General features: G+C 35.2%; 1 protein-coding gene across 1 annotated transcript; it reads left to right on the top strand.

Annotated features, from left to right (window-relative positions):
• Positions 1-353: 353 nt before the first annotated feature.
• LOC146139847 (uncharacterized) lies at positions 354-6,623 on the top strand. The gene is made up of 7 exons (XM_083392157.1): positions 354-563; positions 1,573-1,644; positions 1,775-1,969; positions 3,396-3,467; positions 4,481-4,675; positions 5,279-5,350; positions 5,518-6,623. The coding sequence occupies exons 1-7, from the start codon at positions 387-389 to the stop codon at positions 5,776-5,778; spliced, it is 1,044 nt and encodes a 347-aa protein (XP_083248283.1). The 5' UTR covers positions 354-386; the 3' UTR covers positions 5,779-6,623.
• The last annotated feature ends 9,723 nt before the right edge of the window (positions 6,624-16,346 follow it).

The following is a 16,346-nucleotide window of genomic DNA, read 5'->3' as shown; positions in this document are numbered from 1 at the left end:
TTAAACAAAAAAAATAAACTTGGAAAAGTATTTTTAACTTTGATTCTTCTAATGTATTTAATTTCTCCTTTGGAACAATTTCTGTTTAACAGTGGAAATTAAATAGGAATTAAAAAATCTTCCTCTTTGAAAAGGTTAAGAATTGTTTTGCAGGATAAGCTACATGACGACTTGAATACAGCCTCAAGAAATGCGTTGGGAGAATATCGAAGCCTTATGGAAGAGGTTGGTTCAGATTCCTGTATATTCGGCAGAGAGTTATAGGACTATATCCACGCTCAACTTTTTTCTGTCAAAATGAGATGAACACTTATTTTTTTAAACAATGTTTTACATTTTACCTATTCGTACTGCACTACTACTTAAAGGACTGTAATGACCGCTTCATGTCCGAGGATCGAATAGCATCTTTGCACGAGTCGTCAAAAGAAAGGGCACTGCAGATATTCGATTCTTCACCTGGAGTAAGCAACCATCTGTTGGGAAAAGATAAACGACAGGAATTGATTTCAAAAATTTTCACCGAAGGAAACAGATTCAAGAAAAACAACAAACAATATGAGGTCTCTAATAAGTTGTTTTCGAATATTAATTCCAACACGAATAAATAAGAGTTTTTTAAACATTGCTAACAAGTTAAATGTAAAAAGTAATTTGAAAGCAGGAAACGTGTCTGTTTATTATAAAAATTTGCGTGATAATTGATATAGACAATAGGTTTACGCCAGTGGTTCTTCACCAACCAATAATCCACTTAGCATGCCCGAGCTCTACTCCAACTGTTAACTATTTAGAATGATTTTGTTTGTTCCATGTTGCGTTTGTTGTTATTTCAGCTTTATTGCTTTACATCATGTTTTTGCGATTTGCCAAATTTTGGGCTACTATGTTTTATTGTAGTTTTTGGTTTTAAAGCAATATTTGCTATTTATTACAGCTGTTTTGGGCAGTGTTTAGTCAAAACAGTATTTAATGATTGATGGAGAACTAAGTTTAGCACAGGATTTGGACACCATGCCATCCTTTTCACAAACTTAACAACACAACTGCGAATAGTTTTGGCGCTTCGCGAGAATCTATCATACATATGTCACAAATTGGGGAAACTCAGATTGCTTTGCGCGAATTGTATTGCAATTTCCAACATAGCTTTGCATTTTATGTCATCCCACCTTTTAGACACGATCAGCGCAATTTTTATTTTTTGCGCATTGGGCGACATTTTTACGTGGTTTCTCTACACCTGTGGAGTCAATGCCTTCACAACCTTTTTGCAAAATCAACGCATTATTTTTCGCGCTTCGAGCGATTGCAATTGCTTTTGTATTTTCATTTAATCCCACTGATATGGAATCGATATCAGAAAATACCAAAATGTTTTTAGGATGATAATTGTTTAATATCTAAGGGGGCGCAAGACACAGGACAATTAAGAAAGGGCGCGAGTGAATAAGAGGGTTAAGAACCACTAGCTTACACGTTTAAAAATAAATTATGAAGTTAATACGACATTACTCAAATTCAAAAAGCTTGTGGCCAACATAATTGAAAGAAAATCGTTTTTTTTTGCAGAAATTAGAAGGGCAAAATATGCTAGAGCAAATGAAACGTGCTAAAGATATCTACATCTCTGCCATGAATGAGGTGGGTCTATATAGTTATATACGTCTAGTATCATTTAATAGCCAAATTGAAAAAATATAAATGTTCGACTCCTAGGATCATAAACGTTCTAAATAAACATTGGCTATAGGTAATTGCTTTGCATTCTTAGGGTTGCGGAACAGAATACGTTGATGATAAGTTGATCGACAAAACTCACAAAGAGGCAAAGCTGCAAGCCAAACAAGCAATTCTTTCTTTGCATAATACAAAAGGTCCTGATTTTATGGATAAATTCCTGGTTGAACTAGATGACTTTCTAGACAACTCCCTAGAGCAAATAAAGAACAAAAATGATGCCAGAAAGGTGTGTATGTTTGGGGCGGTGTTGCTTTTTAACAATTCTAATCTTAGGTATGAAGCATACTTATCCAGCGTGAGAATTTCCAGCTACCTTCGAGCGTATTGTGCAACAACAATTGGTTCTGAATACCTTTACTTGGCGATTTGCCGACAGGAAAAGAGCTGAAAACAATTCTGCGGAGTGGTAAAATACACAAGATTAGCAAGAAATATTTGTATTTATATGGTCAAAATTGTTACGACAATAATTTGGAAGGACATGGCCTCGTTTTCCTTGTCTTATTGGATCGAACCCTAGCTTTGGCACGACCACGATTCGTCTATTTATATTTATAGGCTACACTTTTAAATATATCAGAAATTTTGATTACATACTATATAGATGTATAAAAACTTCTAACCAGAAATATTATATTTGCGCTTTAATCTTCATAATGAATTTTATTTAAAACATTTAGTTGCATCTAGGTTAGCGAAATCTTGCCAGCCATCAGGTGACAAGCATTTTTGACCCAAATTCTTTGTTTTTGGTCTCATCCTTTAAGATAAAGGCGGTGTTTAAACCTTGCCATGTTTAGACGATATATTTGTTTTCTAATTGCCCTTTTCAACAAAATATCTATTTCCGGCAAATGTAGTACGGAATGTTCTATACACATTCTCGATTTAAAAACTATGAGATTAAAGATGTGAAAAAACAATACATTTTCTTGTTAAATAGATGTTTACAAAATTCAAAAATTTATAAAGATATTCTTTTGCACCAATTTATTTTTTTTTGTCTGATTCGTTCCCGACATAGTCGCCAAGTCGCCAGCGTTCTGCCATACTGGTTATATTGTACTAATGTACCGGAATCAAACAAAATAAGCGTAAATGTGCGTTATTGTTATTTCAACTGGGTAACTGGGTCGGTACAATTGTTTGGGTTAATGTATTGAATTATGCGAGCATCAGGTGCGCAACGATGAGCGACTCAAAGTTTCGGATGTCGGCGGCGACTCGTAATTTCCTTGTTTCTGGTACAAAGTCAGATTCAGATTCTTTAGTTGATATTGGTGCTGTACTACTACTTTTTAGTTGATATTGGTGCAGTAGTACTACTTATAATTTAATAAGCAAACTATAAGTAACATGACCAGATGAGCAGTAACGGGTTGCGTAACTGAAAAGTTACCACCGCACTTGGGAAGACACAAAAACTTTCCTAATGCACTCCTCACTGCGATAAACTTTGTTAACATCGTTATAGAAACGAGCTTTATTCTGTACCAAGTATAATTAATTAGTAATTATTAATGAATTCGCATTAATTCCACTTAAGCATAATTGTTTTTCTAGGCTTGTTAGCCTAAAGATGGAAATGTTATAATATGCCTTTTGAAATAGAAACCCAATTGCATTTTATCTTTGCTGTTATTTACTTTTAGCAAAAACGTTGCAGTACATTCGAAAATACGAAACAGCATACATATCACTGCTATCGAAAAGAGCTTGGAGAAGTAAGTGTTCCATAAACGGTTTAATTTTACTTTGATTGTTTGTTGTTGAATTCTGTTAATAACATTTGTTGCTAACCATGACTTACCAAGTAATAGGTATTTAACCAATTTTCATTAATCCATTTATTTATTTGTACCAGACAAGGACATCAAAATCATAACTTCTCGCTGCGCATAATGTATGTTTATAAAATTGCGCAAACAATTTATACCTGTGGTTCCAACCTTTTTGTATCCACGGCCCTTTGTGATGCTTTCGATTAGTTGCGGACCCCTTACATGTTTCTTGTGTAACATCTGCAATTAGTTATTTTTAGTAAATCAGTATGTCGGCCTAGTGCATCTATGCTTAGTAAAGTAACAGACCACGTCAAAATTATGTCACGTTTATTGTTATTTCTGCTGCTGCAACTATAAATCAAGTCTTAAATGCGTGGTTGTGTTTTAAATGCGTGGTTGTGTTTTTACAATGCTATATAGAGTAGACACATGTCATCTTTGCGAACGAAAGCAAAAGCATAAACTAAAATCAAGTACAAGTGAGCTGTTGTAATGCTGGCTTCCGTTTTATAATATATTTTTGTTACAATGGAAATGTCATACTCAATGCGATTTATAAAATATTTCCATGTTATTTGTCACTGATCTCGGTTGTGAGTAAGCATGTTTCCAAGGGTTAATTATTTTAATAAAGGTATATTTAAACGTTTTTGCGGACCCCCTGAAAACGTTTTGCGGATCCCCGAGACAACAGGGGACGTGGCGTTATTTTGCACAATGTGCGCAAAAATGTGCACGCCAAAATGTGCAAAAAATGTGCGCATATTTTAAACTGCCTTCAAAAATGTGCGCACTTTTTGCAGAAAATGTTCGCATCCCCGTCTCCCCCGAGAACCACTTATTTAGACTATAACACGCCAAAAATTATTTAAATTTTTAACACTAAAGAAGGGTTTGCACAAGAGAGTGTTACTTTTAAGCGCCTAATTTAAGAATCTCGTTTTCGTGTTAAGCCAAAGTTGCCATGTGAGAAAGAAAATGATTTATACCAACGTCATCGCAAGCAGCTTGAATGGGCTCTTGAGGAATACGACATTCTAATAGAACAAAAGGAACCACTCATCGAGTTTGACCATCAGAGGAAAGACCTCCGACAAAAGATGACTGAGCTGTACGAGTCGACGCGTCAAAAGAATATACGTAACACGGTGACCAATGCCTTTAAAATAAAATACAGATTGATGGTCGGTTCACACATTTTTTTGTATAATACATGTATGCTTACTTAAAACAAAAAAGTTTTTTTGAGAAACATATACGATTCGAACTTTTGAATTTATACAATATTTATTGTACACCGGAGTGGTATTTAAATTTGACAGCGTATGTTATATTTTGTACATGAAATATAATTTTATTAAAAAATATCGGCCCAAATTAAAGGTATAAGTTCGTCATACTAACAGATTTTTAGAAGATTTAATTTTTTTCATTCGTATATATTGGCCTGATGAAGCACGGTTGTGCGCAATTGCAATTTTTTTTTAACCTGCCTCATATTAAAATTTCGCTTTAGATGAACACAGCAATCAATTAAGAATAATTCAAAGAAAACACTTTAATTAAGACAACACCCTAATTCAAAGTGAACACCCTCATTCCTAATTAAACCATCAACTGTTTGTTTATGGAAGTTTATAAGCGGGTTCAATGACTATTTTATTTCAAAATAAGTTTGGATATGGTGGACAAATAGGTTGTAGCTGGAGAATGTCGTAATTAGTATTTTGATTCCGGATGTTTGTATATAGGAAGAAGCACGAAAATCAATCGAAACAGAATTAGTAAAAGGAAGAAGCATTTACATGGAAAAAATGTCCAAGGTTGGTCACACTCGCTTTTAAAAAATAAACTACGGTATTATTATATTAAAGCACAAATAATCTCCATAGTGAGCTTTAATTAACGAACATTAACGCTTTACAGTTGAACGGCATAGTTGCGTTGTGATTGAACGTAACAATATTTCTTGTTTATTTATTTTATTAAGACCTGCGAAGAAGACTATGTGGAGGAAAAAGAACTAAGGAGAGATCACGATTTATGCATCAGTAGCTTCCTAGTTGGCTTTTTACAAGGTGGAGGCCAACCAGAGCCTTATTTCCAAAAGGAAATGACTGAGAAATTTGAAGAAGAACTTAAACTTCTGTATTCGACGTACCAAAAGCTAAATGAGTCACACAAGGGATTTTTCCGCAAAAGGAAAGATCAAATCATTGGTGTTTTGAAAAATTTTACAAAAAACTTGTAAACACCGAGTTTATCTTATGATGTATATAAACGATTACCGACTCACTTGGCCTTGTTGTATGACAAGACTACATTTGAAACAAAAGTGGACAAAGTACCCGGGGTATGGATAACAATCATTTGCACCGAGCAGGTTGCAGTGCTACTTAAAAATTATACTGCATTTATCCTTTTTACGCTGGTAATGTTAAGCGTTATTACAGATTGTTTTCTACACATCAAACGAAAGTAAAGTTTTATTTTAGCTTGTCATTTTATCATGGTAACCGGTCAGGCAAATTTCCATGCTATAACGTGTATGACAAGGCGTTTGGTTAAACCACTAATTTCCAAAATGAACCTTTCCCACTTGTTTTCAAATTACTCCAAGACCCCACAAACATTGTAATATAATTTCGCAGTGCTATACTTTCTCGACAACGCATTTTCGATTAGGTGTGTGTGACCCGTCGGCAAAAAGTTATTAGTTTATTGCAAGGTAGATTTTGTACCGGTAAAAACTAACCGATTCGTCGCTTTTTCATTTCGATATATAAAATAGCCCAAGATTATATATACGAGAATTGTAATAAATTTATATCGTGTGACATTAAACCAGAAATCGAGTTACGAAAGCTATAGAGCAGTGGTTCTCAACCGGGGCTCCACGGACCCCTGGGGGTTACAAAAATTTCTAAATATACTTATATTAAATTAACTAACGCTGGGATACATGCTTAAACAATCTTGGTAAGTTATACAATCACATTGTACCATGTTGTAAATCGCATTGAGTGTGACGTAACATTTCCATTGTGATGTAACACAAATTTATTGTAAAATGAAAGTCAGCATTACAACAATTCACGTGTACGGAATTTTGGTTGATACTATCGTTCGCAAAGATGGCATGCATCTAACATTATCGAAAACGCAACCACGCATTTTCAAGACTTGCTTCTTGTCATAAAGTAATTTGTTGTTGTCTGCTCATTTCCTCAACAGAAGGTGCACTACACAGATATACTGAATTATTATAAAGAACCAAACACAGATATTACACCAGAAAAATGTAAGGGGTCCGCGACCATTTAAAAGCGTCAAAAAGAGGCCACGGGTGCAAAAAGGTTGAGAACCTCTGCTATAGAGTGAGTGTGCGGTATATTAAGTTTAATCGCTTTAATGATATAACGTTGTGTTTAACAAACGGTATAGCAAAATCTTCACTTCCAACAGGGGTGAAAGTAAAACATTTTTTTTGCCGGAACAATGAAAAAATGTCTTGCCGAACTACAATTTTTTACATGACATCATTAAGTTACATCATAACTGGATGAGGTACATGACTCTATATAAAGGATCTTAGGCATCCCGGGGTTTTTGTTGGACGAAGTGCACAAAGGTGCCACTAAATCTTACTATAAACGTATTCAAGGAGAGGACGAGATGGCCTGGTAAAAAGTAATAATTTTTCACGGGTACGGCGTACCTGCGAATTTTTTTTACGAGAATGGCGTTTCAAACTGTTCCGGCCTATATTCACCACTGTTTGGGATTCTCCGTAAATCCTACATAAGGAAAAAAAACATTTGTCACAAAACAGATGCTTATTTAGGGTTTAATGGAATAATTCCGAAACATAACGTCACAAAGCAGGCAACTTAATATACTTGCTGAGCCCAGTTGAACACGTGCCCTGATGTGCACTGAAATGGAGTCTAAATACTTTTGCTAAAAGTATTATTGTAATTTGAATAGGGCCACCATATTTAGCATATGCTTATCATTTAAAGGGGTGACATTTTAAAAAACATAAAAAAATGTTGAGAAATATATTTATCTTGTAACGTTAGTTTCCAAAAAAGGGTTGGATCACATAAATGGTGTCAAACAAAACATCAGAAAGTCAATAATATGTTAGAAAAATGATACACCTATAGGGAATCTGAGTTTTGTAAAGAATCTAAATCAGAGGGCAGTGGCATACAACGGTTTACAATAAAGGACGGGATTCGGATATAAAATGTGGCAAGCCAAAGCACATTGATTTATAAAAAAAAATGTTAATTGCATTTTCTTTTTTAACTGTATGATTTATATGACTAACATAAAAGCAATTGTATAGGTATATGAAATCGTGTGTGTGGTACACCCATACAGTATAACGTAACGAACGCACACAAGCACAACAATTCCAGAAAAAGTCTCAAGTTCTTACTCTTACATTATAGCATGGGAATTTTGCTGCACGTTATTGAATATAACGTTTGCATAGAAAGAAGTTTACCCAAGCCAGGTAAAACCAGTATAGGCCTATACTCTTAAACAAATCTAAAAAAGAAGTTTTACCTAAACTAAAGCAATGTACTTTTTGCTAATGCTAATGCTTTTTTAAATTGTCGATTTCCTCTGCAAAAACTAAGGTTATAAACGCACGGCATGCATTCGGTGCGTCTTTATAATTGCAGAATAAACAATGGCTTTGATTGGTTTGCTGAATAAGGCGTACTGTTCGAAGGGCTACATATAACTGGCGAAACGCGGTCCGTCCCAGGACCTTTGAAGTATTCTTGTTTACTAATCAAAAACAAACCACTATATAGTGTAGTTAGATGACATTTTCAAAAAATGGAAAACACAGATTCTCCCACTATAGCTGACTAGCACTATTAGAACGCCTTGTGCATCCTGCTGCATTCCTACTATTCAAACTCATTGACCTGAAGTAAACAAAATTGTTAATTACGTATCTGGATCGTTTCTGAAACTATAGTTGAGTAAACCCGTACACCAATTACATTTTAGTCATTGTAAGGATGATTCATTAATATGAGATTTAAAGCTGGTAATGGGCCTGTTTATGTGCGGTTTAGTATAAAATGAAGCGATCAGAAATTCCTCGTACATTTAAAATAAACGTCCTAACGCGGCGTCATTAAGCATTACATCCCAGAAATAGTTTCTGATAAAAAACTATGTTCCAACCAGAAGTTCAGGGCCCTCTTTTAGCCGAACCAATTGTTGATCAAACTCAAAAAGTTTGAGAAAAAATCGGTTCAGGGCTAACTAAGTATTTCCCAACATATGCAAAAACAGCAGTACTGCAGAACACTATAATATTTGCTCATAAAAATGCTTGTTTAAGGTTTGTATAAAACAAGCTGCCCTTAAATTTTTGTTATATTACTTTTTATTTATGATCAAGGTTGAGCAAATGCTTTATGTTTTGGCTCAAACTCTTGTTTTAAGACAAATTTAAAGTTGTAACTGTTCATGTTTAAAGCCATCCCGCACCAGTATTTTACGTAATGACAAATAAAAACTGTTTAATTACATTAATTTAAGCTAACGCAAAACGAATAATGAGCTCTAAAAATATTTGACGACAACAAAGCGCCACAACACATACCGTATTTTACGGACCATAAGGCGCAATCGATTATAAGGCGAACTGTCAATAAATTGCTGTAATTAGATTGTTGTTCATGCATAAGGCGCAAGATCAATTTATCCAAATCGCCCGGGCGTCCGCAACACGCTGAGGCCTCCACAAAAAAGCCGAAACTTCAGCCGCGTGGTAAACCGCTCCGCTCTTTCTCCTATCTCCCACTTTTTCTCCGCGCTCCTCTTTTTTGTCTATCGGTACTGGTTTTGAGTGTAGGCAATAAAGCACTGCCGTATATGATCCATACATTAGGCACACCGGCTTATAAGGCGCATGATCAATTTATGAGGGAGAAAAGGATTGAATTTGCGCCTTATGGTCCGTAAAATACGGTACTTGAAAACAACGGATAACCATTGTAAAACAGATTTGGTATTTATTTATATAAGCTAAGGAAATAACAAAACGAGTAGAAAACAAAAAAGAGGCGAGTTAAAACACTTGTCCGAAAACGACGAACTTAGCAGAGAGGCATTAAAATACAACTGGAAATTCGGGCTTACTTGTACTGGGCTTCAGAGTCCTGTCAAGTAGCAAATAAAGTCAGTCATTATTTTGTTTTTAGTGGCGAAAAGATTTCGAAATTCTGGACCGTTTGGGCGTACTTAAAACGGTAAATAATAAAACGCGCACACAACAACAAACAATTCATTAGGGCTTCAGAATGATACACCACAATATCAAGCAACATATTAATAGGATTACGGACTACATTTTTACAAGTTTCGCCGAGATCCAGGCAGTCCCCTCTTCTTGAAAGTTACTACTTTGCTACACACAGTTCCTGAATCATTGCAGCAGAAATCATTGTAAAAAATACAAGCTCGCGACTGTTCATCTGACTCACGCAATGCCTCTAGTGGTAAATACCTTCTACTGGTTATAGTTGTCAAATGTTTTAGCAATTTGAGGCTTAATCATTGGTTAACAGATAAAAATCTGTTCCTAAAAGCGAAAAACTTATCAAAGTATTTTCTTAAAAAGGGGATACTCAAATGTCAGTGTACTTTCTTATAACTATGACGTGAATACAGCGGTTTGTAGTCATGGCTTGGACAATGTAGATACATGCCGACTATAGACTTTCACTAGCCTATACACGTTTAAGTACTCCACATCGAAGAGCTTCAGCTGATTGGTCAAAGAGTTGTATATAATGTTTTCCTTTGTCGCATTTAAGCTGTTTATTTCGTCATTTTGTTCTATTGTAAATCAACTGCATTTCAAACCCGAATAACCACTAATTGATAAATTTAGTTCCAAACAACACTAGTATTCCATCGCCAGGGGCGGACCAGCGGGGGCACGAGTCCATACTTTCTCCCCTTTCCTCGTAGAACAACGCAATTAGTCCAAATTGACAATATTTACAGGAACAATATCGATATTGTCGGTAGCAATTCAATCTAAATATAAGAGAGGTGTTGTTTTTGAGACCAGGTAATTGTATTATAAATATTTTTGCAATGCTGTTCCAGAGGACATAATCAGTATAAAATATAGGTTCTACTGTATATGTAGAAGAACATTAATTGAGGAGATGAATTACTCTAAAGCATTAATATGTTTTTTGTTGACCCTTTACTGGAAAAGCAACCGTATTTGTGCTGGTATGTCAATTTTAATGAGTCCTATAAGATAGAAAACTTTTGCGAAATATTGTCACATTTTATTTGCAGTCGCCTGCGGTGGAGAATGGTGCGACAATTACACAATCTGCATGTCATCTCGTTATAATGGGAGCAAAAAGGCCGAACTTATATCAATCGTAAACCAATTTCGCAACCAAAGCAAATGCCATTATACATGTAAGTACTTTAAATTAATGTTCGGTATAGTTTTCGTGTTTGTTTTAAACAACAATTACCATGTTGACTGTTGGGGCCTATATTAAAATTATATTTCCAAAAAATCTTATGAGCGACTATACGTATGTCCTATACCTATGACACATTCGAATGCGGTTTGCGGTTCACGGTTTATTTCATTAAGGGCGAGAAAATAGATTTAATAGTTTGCTACTTAGGATTCCTATACCATTCGTTGGTCCAGCAGCAGCAAATCATAAGCATGTGCAGCATGGTGCTTGTATCTTAAACGCTGTCCTCAATAAGCTCAAACCTTTTTCTCGTTTGTCGCATAAACTTTAGAAACTTTTTTTCTTCAATGCGAAAGATGCATTTCCAGAAAATGAACTTGCTCGAGGAAATTTCTCCATCACTGAGGGTACTCATGCCCCAGTTTGAGAACCTCTGTATTAGACGAAGTACACTTTAATGTTCCATAAGTTCAACCTAGGAATAAGTTAAATATAACACTTGTTTGTGTCAGCGACCGTCAGCAAAAAGAGCTTTGTCATTTTAGTAACACTTTAAAGTTATTTTATGTTCTGATGCCCAAAATTGGTTTTACAATGTAAAAGCAATAAACAATATATAAACAAAAGCGCCCGTGTAGTTAAAATATGAAACTTTATCAAATGCATGATTCACGCAGCTATGAAAGATGAAAGCGGGTTCGTTAAAGATTGCATTAAGTTGTATTCCAACGATGAGCTTCACGACAAACTGTGCAATCGAGGTTAGCTAATATGTTTTCAAACACTTAAAAATAGAAAGAACAAATAGCCTATAATAAGTTTCTTTTCGTCCATTGAGTAGATTTAAACGAAAATGTCGAATTGTTTGTCTTTTCCGTTTCAGTTTCGGCTCGCGGGTTAAATAATTTTTCAGCATCGGTTTGAGTTTCGGTTTTGGTTTGAGCAGGGGGGGCGGGCAACGATTTTTTACAGCCGGTCGCATACGAAAAATAAAATGTTGTGTCGGACCTGATCAAAAAATCTAAAATAAACAGAGTATGACGCCATACTGTTAGGCTACTTATACATAAGTAAGCAAAAAACCTGTTATTTCGAGTTGTGCGCAAATGGAAAGTCGAATTTTAAAAAAAGGCGGCAAAAGGGTGATTAAAAATGCAAACTTTAAAGGAGATTTATAGAGGGGAACGTGACGCATCAAGTTGTTGTGTTGTGTCAAACAAAAAACACGTAAAATGTTCGCTTAAAGCAGTGCTTCTCAACCTATGGGTCACGACCCAAAATTGAGTCGCTGTTTGATTTGGTTGGGTCGCCGACGGCAGTTAGCTCACATGTTCATATCAATTGAGATTGGTTCTGAGAAAGACTTTTAAATTTGGATTTTAAGGAAGCAATACAATATAATGTCATATAATATTTTTTTAAATTCGAAATTCTCTTATGCTAATGTTGTTTTTTGTTCGCTTACAAGAAAACACAATTGGGTCGCCAAAGCTTAGTTGTCATACTTACGCTAAATATTTGGGTCGCCTCGAAAAAAGGTTGAGAAGCACTGGCTTAACGCACTAAAAGACGGACAATGTGTAATTGAGCTTTTAATTTGCCAATTTGTTACTTACGACACAATGGCCATATTACAAAGAGAACCATACTGTGGGTGTATGAATGTATAGAACAATTAAAACAAAAACAATTAATTAATGTTCATGCTGTGGCAGCGTATTTCACTTTTTCATCAGTGACTTGAAATATACTGTTTATTTCTTTAGCGGGCTCAGCCTCACTAAGAACCTACCCCCATTTAAACAACATGTTCCAAAGTAGTTTTCCAATAACATTTTTTCTGTACGCTTTCATTCATTGATCGGCGAACTTTTTTTGCTTTGAAACAAGAAAGAGCTTGACTCTTAACATGTAAGTTGTGACGTCATGATAGAGCAAGCCGCTTTTCTGCAGGCTCGGATTCGGTTTGGCGTTTTTCAAAATAATCGCTTATTTCTGTTTCGACTCCATAAAATCTCACAAAACGTCCCAAAAGCGATTCATAAAAGTACGACTTACTTTGCTTCGACTCACCCTAACATTTAATAAGTTCTGACTTTATTTTAAGCCTATTCCAATATTACTTTCGAAGGGTGAACTTTTCAGTCGGAATAAAAAACACAAATAAAAAGCGATACTGAAAGAAGCCAACGCAGTTTTAAGTAATATCAGCACTTGCATGGTATCCCGTTTTCTAAAAAAAGTTTTTTTGGACAAAAAGGTTGGACAATTCCTGGTCGGATAATGCTGCCTACTGCAGTGGGTTTGATCCACAAGCCAAACAACTACATATAGACACGCAAGACGAGTTTGAGTTAGTCGAATGCATGAGACGACAAAAAAGGAATCGGATGTTTTGGTTGGGTTAGTTGCCCTTTATGTCATAAGTTTTATCTACAACTTATACGTGCTGTATTTGTCAACTGGTATGTTAAACTGCAATATTAATGGAAAACAAATTCTGGTTCTTAATGTGTTTTTATAACCCAGTGTGAATTACGTGATGTGAATTAAATTCTTCCATTTTTACCCAAAGTAACAGGTAAATGCGCGGAAGCCAATCATGATACTATCCTTGGCGAATAATAAAAGCGTTATTTAAAAGCCCAAAACCAAGGGTTTCCAACCGGGGGTACTCGTTCGAACATCAAGGGGTACGATTACGAAGATCTTAAGCCACAGAGCAGCTTTTCAAACAGATTTTACAGTACAGTTTTATTTTGGAATTGTAAATAATATTATGACAATACGGTCTTTGCTTTCAAAAAAAACAATTTGCTACAAATAATTGTTGTTATTTAGTAAGAAACCTCATTGCCTAATAACAATGTGTTTTTTGCTGCGCCGTCCGACTTTAAGAGATTGCGAACTGAATATGAATTTACTTGCTGCTACTAATGAACAACCAAACACAAAGTTTGGCAGAAAATGCACAGATAAAGGAAGCATTTAATGTAGTCTTCCGGTAAATTTGCTACAAACTGTCTACTATCCACCTCTAGAACTAAAATGTAAAAGACAGTATTTGAGCCACAGAAATCGGCTGGGCCCTAGGAGCAGGGTTACCATCATACCGTGCTTATTTCTAAGATTTGTGCTTATTTTTGGGCGCAGTGTCAAAACGCAAATGTGCTTATTTCTTAGAAACGTGCTTATTTTAGAGTTGTGTGCTTAGTTTGTCTTATTTTAGTTTCTAAAGGCGTTCTTTATCAATTTTTTTATTTATATTTACCAAGTTATTTAACGCAGATTATAACAGTAATGCATTAAATTACAGAATAACAATGGATTGTGATTGTTTATTCTGAATCTAAAAAGTAGCCTACATTGTAGCCTATAGAAGTGTGGTAGGTCGCTTTAGCAATCAAGTAAACTTTCGGCTTGACGTGAGGCTGGCTTTTTTGTGATCAGCCCAGAGGCTATGGAAAGCACAATGTTACTACAAAAAAAAAGCTAGATGAATTACAGTAAATCATTCAATGAATAATTTTATTACAAGCCTAACTCCGTCAAGTAAACCAAACTTAACTGCAAGGGAGTGTCAGAATTAGGCGTTTCATGCTGCCATGCACCACGGTTTAAAAGGTGTAGGCTATAACTGGTGCGCTCTGACGCGAAAAAATTGACAAAGCTCTCATTAAATAAGGGTGGTTAACTTGCCAATTTCAACCTAATAAACGCATTTTTTGCGCTTCGCGCGATTAAGCTACGATTTGCGCATACAAAAATAGCTATTTTTCAAGTTTTTTTTTGATTTTATAACGTTATTTCTGAAACCTTGGATTTCACCCCGAAGTCCTGAATCTGTCCCTGATATTTAGAAGCGTGTTTATTTTTTTGGAGTAGCGTGCTTATTTTTTGGTTTGAGCAGATGGTAACCCTGCCTATAGGAGGTAGGCCTATTGACCAAACAATTTACGAAACAAGTATAGACATAAAAAACCTCAAATATGATATCTTCATTTTCCTTGAGTATAACCGAACCATCGTTTGAGCGAATTTTATCAATAAAACGGCAACAAATACTTTACTTAAATGTGGCAAACAAAATAACAGACATTGAATTTATTTTTGCGATTTTTGCGATTTTTGCGAAATGCCGGTTCAATGTTTAATTCTGATAAAAAAGAAATGTAATTTAGCAATATAGGTCTATACCTGAAAAATCCCATCAGAATTTTTTGGGGGTACGAAGAATGTTGTGACCTTACTAAGAGGTACGAGCAGCCAAAAAGGTTGACAACCCCTGCCCTAAACTGTTCAAATGATCAACAGCCTTCAAGTCAACAGCCTGTTGTTTTTTTAAACATTTATTTTTGTTTTTAGAAAAGCTCACGGTTTTAAAAGTCTAATGCTACCATTTTGTACTGTATAATCTGTCTATTAATTGACTTTGTCGTCTAGTCCAGTGGTCAGCAACCACCGGTCCGTGAGGAGTTGGTTAGCGTTCCGTATTTCCTATATGCTTAAACCGACCCCTGGATTAGTCATATTTAGTTTTATGTCGTGATGTCAATCGATTTCAATTCATTCTATCCTTATTTTATGTATTTAAATAGGTTTGTTTCATCAAGGTGTTAACAAGCCTTACAATAGAACCTTTTGGAAGTGGAAAGATGGTTTGATATCGCCATGGGTGGTCAAACAAGAATTTGGCAATCTAGAGAAGCATAACTGTGCTTACATCTATCAATCTAACTTCGTTAATTCCGACTGTTCAGTGAAGCGTGTGTTTTCTCCGTGTTATATAAATAGTGGATTAAATGGTAAGTTAAAAGCATTTTTATTTATACTAAAACTATTGAAACATTATGTGGTTTAAAAAGTTAAATAGTCCTCTTCTCCGTAAAACATAATAGGGGGAAATTAACCATGTTATTTTGAAATAGCTTTGTTAAGTTACGGAAATAGCTTTGTTAAATTACTAAATTACGCGAACCGGTGCCGGTCCACAAGAAGTTCATAATCGGTAGCAGGGTTGCCCGATTAAACTTTTGATTTAAACCCAATGTAAAAAAGCCAGAAAAAGTCAATAAAATTGAAAGTATTTCTATATTCAAAACACATTAACTTTCGTTTAAAATACTCCATCGTTGCTTGGTATGATCAAAAATAAAAATTAGTATCAAGCTCTCGTGAGGTTCAAAACAAATGTGTCCTGTGGCCATATAACTTACATATAGCAAGTTGACAACATCCAAAAATGAATATTTTTATTGCAAAATCTTAGAATAATATCGAAAAATGGGCTAAAATGATAATTTTTTTTTTATGTTCAAGCGTGATT

The sequence above is a fragment of the Ascidiella aspersa genome, chromosome 6 (genome assembly GCF_963924565.1).
Source record: "Ascidiella aspersa chromosome 6, kaAscAspe10.2, whole genome shotgun sequence".
Taxonomy (NCBI): domain Eukaryota; kingdom Metazoa; phylum Chordata; class Ascidiacea; order Phlebobranchia; family Ascidiidae; genus Ascidiella; species Ascidiella aspersa.
The sequence above is the reverse complement of the archived record's forward strand: the minus strand, read 5'-3'. Positions and strand labels throughout refer to the sequence as shown.

What these genes read in the sequence shown, in the direction of transcription:
- LOC146139847 (XM_083392157.1), top strand. Translation starts at nt 387, where the DNA reads ATGTCCGAGGATCGAATAGCATCTTTGCACGAGTCGTCAAAAGAAAGG. An exon ending in AAAACAACAAACAATATGAG is followed by an intron (nt 564 to 1,572) that starts GTCTCTAATAAG and finishes TTTTTTTTGCAG; the next exon opens with AAATTAGAAGGGCAAAATAT. An exon ending in ACATGGAAAAAATGTCCAAG is followed by an intron (nt 5,351 to 5,517) that starts GTTGGTCACACT and finishes TATTTTATTAAG; the next exon opens with ACCTGCGAAGAAGACTATGT.